The sequence below is a fragment of the Nicotiana tomentosiformis genome, unplaced genomic scaffold (assembly GCF_000390325.3).
Source record: "Nicotiana tomentosiformis unplaced genomic scaffold, ASM39032v3 Un00114, whole genome shotgun sequence".
Lineage (NCBI taxonomy): Eukaryota > Viridiplantae > Streptophyta > Magnoliopsida > Solanales > Solanaceae > Nicotiana > Nicotiana tomentosiformis.
The window spans coordinates 137,067-140,122 of NW_027174673.1; the positions used below are offsets into that span (position 1 = coordinate 137,067).

A 3,056-nucleotide genomic window follows, 5' to 3' on the forward strand; every position below is an offset into this window, starting at 1 on the left:
TTTTCAAAGTGGATAATATAGTTCTTATCCATATTCGACCCGTTTTTAAAAAGTTCATTATACAAACCACTCTTTGTTTTTTCTTTTTGAAGAATTTTGGTGCTAAATACTTTAGGCCCAATAAAAAATAAAGTTTTGAATTTGAGTGCTATAAAATCAAACATTCACTCTTTATACTTTTAAAATTAAAATTTACATATTTAACAAATGTAAGGAAAAGACATCTAAGTCAATACAAGGAAAAATCATTTAAGTCACAATTTTTAAATATTTGAACACATTGCAGCAAAGGAACTATTTTATACTCTCCAAATAGGTCTAGGTAAGATTTCACATTTACGAGCAATAAACTAATTCTCATACAATAGAAAAATGATACAAATAACTCAATTTCCCATATTATCGAGTCAAAAATGTTACAATAAGAATAAGATCTCAAATGATAATACAACACCAAATAAAAAATACAACATGACCTTGGCTTCAAATGAGTTAATATAAGAATACATGGTCCATATTATAGGAATTTGAGGTGAAGAATTTGAAATCTTGGTGGTTAAAGTTAAGCTGCTTTAACCAAGAATCAGCAGCATTATAAAGATCATTGAATTTTTCATAGGCTTGTACCTTATTTAACCAAATGTTATCTTGCATCTTGTATGGTATAAGCCCAAAAGGTGGAAGAGGAATTCCACCTTTTTCTTTCTTTTCAATAGGAAGATCTTTACATATGTCATCATCAAAGTCATCTGCAATATTGCAATATAATGTATAAAAATTAGAATATATATATATATATATATATATATATATATATATATATATATATATATATATATATATATATATATATATATATATATATAGATTAAGTACGAGAAACTAAATATTTGACAAGCACATATATGTCACAAACCAAGCACATAACGTGCACGGCCAAGAACCAGATTTTACTTATATTTACGCGAATAGGAAAATTGAAAGACGTACCTTGAAATGATGCTGATAATGTATGATAAGTAAGGAAGTATGTTGATATATTTTGGGTAATTCCCTTCATTGGTACATGGTAGATTGGGTACCTAACAATAAAATTAGAGAAAATTAACTCAAATTCTCTAAATTGAATAAATAGATGAATAATGGAGAGAATTTTTTCCTTAATAATAATTTCTAGAAAACAATTATCATTAACATCAATTCCAAATTTCTATATGATATTGAATTGATAAATTTTATTTCTATGTGGAAAAAATAATTGTTTCATCAATGTATCATTGGAATTTCACTTGAAATTATTACAAAGGTCAAAATAGGAAGAAGAAAAAAAATACCAAGCAACAGCCATCCAACTTGCAGGAGACAAGTCAATGCTCTTCAGTGACTGAAGTCCTGGATGCTTCTCACTAAATTCATATATCTGAAATATCCAAAACAAAATCAAAAAATATTACTTTAAAATACAAAATTAAGAATACTAAGTGACTATTAAAAATATATTCTTTTTCAAAAATAGTCTCAACTTATCAAAAAGTAGGAAAACCTCTTGTTCATCAAACTCTGACCTAACGTCACACATTCTCATGTTATTTTAAAATTTTCTAACTAATTATTAAAAAACTTAAGTTTACACACCTTTTCCACCAAGGGAATTCTCCAACGGGGAGAGGCAATCTCAGAATGTTGAAAATACATATAGCCAAGGCAATTTTCATTAACATTCATTGAAGGTGCATAGCTTCTTTGAATATTTTGTTGATTGGCTACTACATCTCGGGACGGGACTGATCCCGAAAGAGGATCTCTTGAGCCCTCTACATGCTCAAAAGTAGAGTCAGTTGAGTTATTGCTGGAAGTCCTCGAGAGTTTTTCACTACCACTTACTTCACTCACTTACTCCAGCTCAAGATCAATTCCATCAATAACATGGTCTTCTGATAAGTTTCTACAGAAAATAAAAGAGTATCAGTAATGACATATCACTATTATATATTGATTCAAGAAACCTACAGATTTGATAAGCACAAATATGTCACAAACCAAGCACGTAATGTGCACGGTTGGTAACCATATATCTCGTTTATGGACTACTATCAAAATCTAAATAGTTAAATATAAATAAAATATAAAAAAATAAACGTATCGGCCACAAGAAAGAAAAAAGAATGTAGAGAATTAATACATCCATTGCAAAAGAAAATTTATTTCAGTTTTGGTTTGTTATGTTAACCATGATAAAGAGAGCAAAAAAAGCTTATTTTTTTCTTATAGTTTAGTTTCGTAACTAAGCAAAATATAATAGATAAACAAAAAATTAAAAATAATTTTGAGTTGGCTGAGTCGATTTAACCATTTTTTCCACCATCAAACACGTGCGCGCACGAGAGAGACGTATCCATTGTGTTCCTTTCAATCCAAACATCATAAACATCAGCAACAAAACAAGCTTTTAGCAGTATTCCTTGTGTTGTTCTTCATCTAGCTTCCTTTAGTGTCCATTGCCTTTATCCCTTTCCCAAGGTAGTACATCTCTATTCCACTTTAACCAGCTCAAAATATTCTGCCAGAAGCCTCTTGAGAAAGTTCAGTCAAAGAAAACAAGCGTTGGGAGGTTTCTGGGCAGGTTTTGCATAGTACACATGATGGGGTACATCTCGTTCAAAAACTAAAGTAACGGGCATGTGCTTAAGAAAAATATTTGGCTGAGAATTTCTTTGATTTTGTAGCTAACTTTGTTAAATTTTTTGGTTTGGTAGCCAACTTTGTTGAATTGTCAACATTGAAGAAAAAGAAGAAAAAGTGTGTGCAAATTGTCAAATATAGTAGGCTTTAGAGAGTGAGGCTTCGGCTATAAAAGAAGAGTTTCGGCTCTCATTTCTACACACCAACAAAGAGAAAAAGAAAGAGTGAAGTTTCACACACAAGGTATAAAATAATAGTCTGTGAGAAAAATAGAGAGTGAGCGATATTGTAGTGAGGTGGAATATCAAAAGAGGGTTATTTCTTTTGAGTGTTGTAGTGGTCTTTGGAGTATTTTACTCGGACCAACAAAGTGT

General features: G+C 30.3%; 1 protein-coding gene across 1 annotated transcript; it reads right to left on the bottom strand.

The window, feature by feature from the left end:
- Positions 1 to 280: 280 nt before the first annotated feature.
- LOC138903888 (uncharacterized) lies at positions 281 to 1,725 on the bottom strand. The gene is made up of 4 exons (XM_070192456.1): positions 1,636 to 1,725; positions 1,335 to 1,420; positions 991 to 1,082; positions 281 to 749 (listed from the first exon to the last, which is right to left on the bottom strand). The coding sequence occupies exons 1-4, from the start codon at positions 1,723 to 1,725 to the stop codon at positions 493 to 495; spliced, it is 525 nt and encodes a 174-aa protein (XP_070048557.1). The 3' UTR covers positions 281 to 492.
- Between the last annotated feature and the right edge of the window lie 1,331 nt (positions 1,726 to 3,056).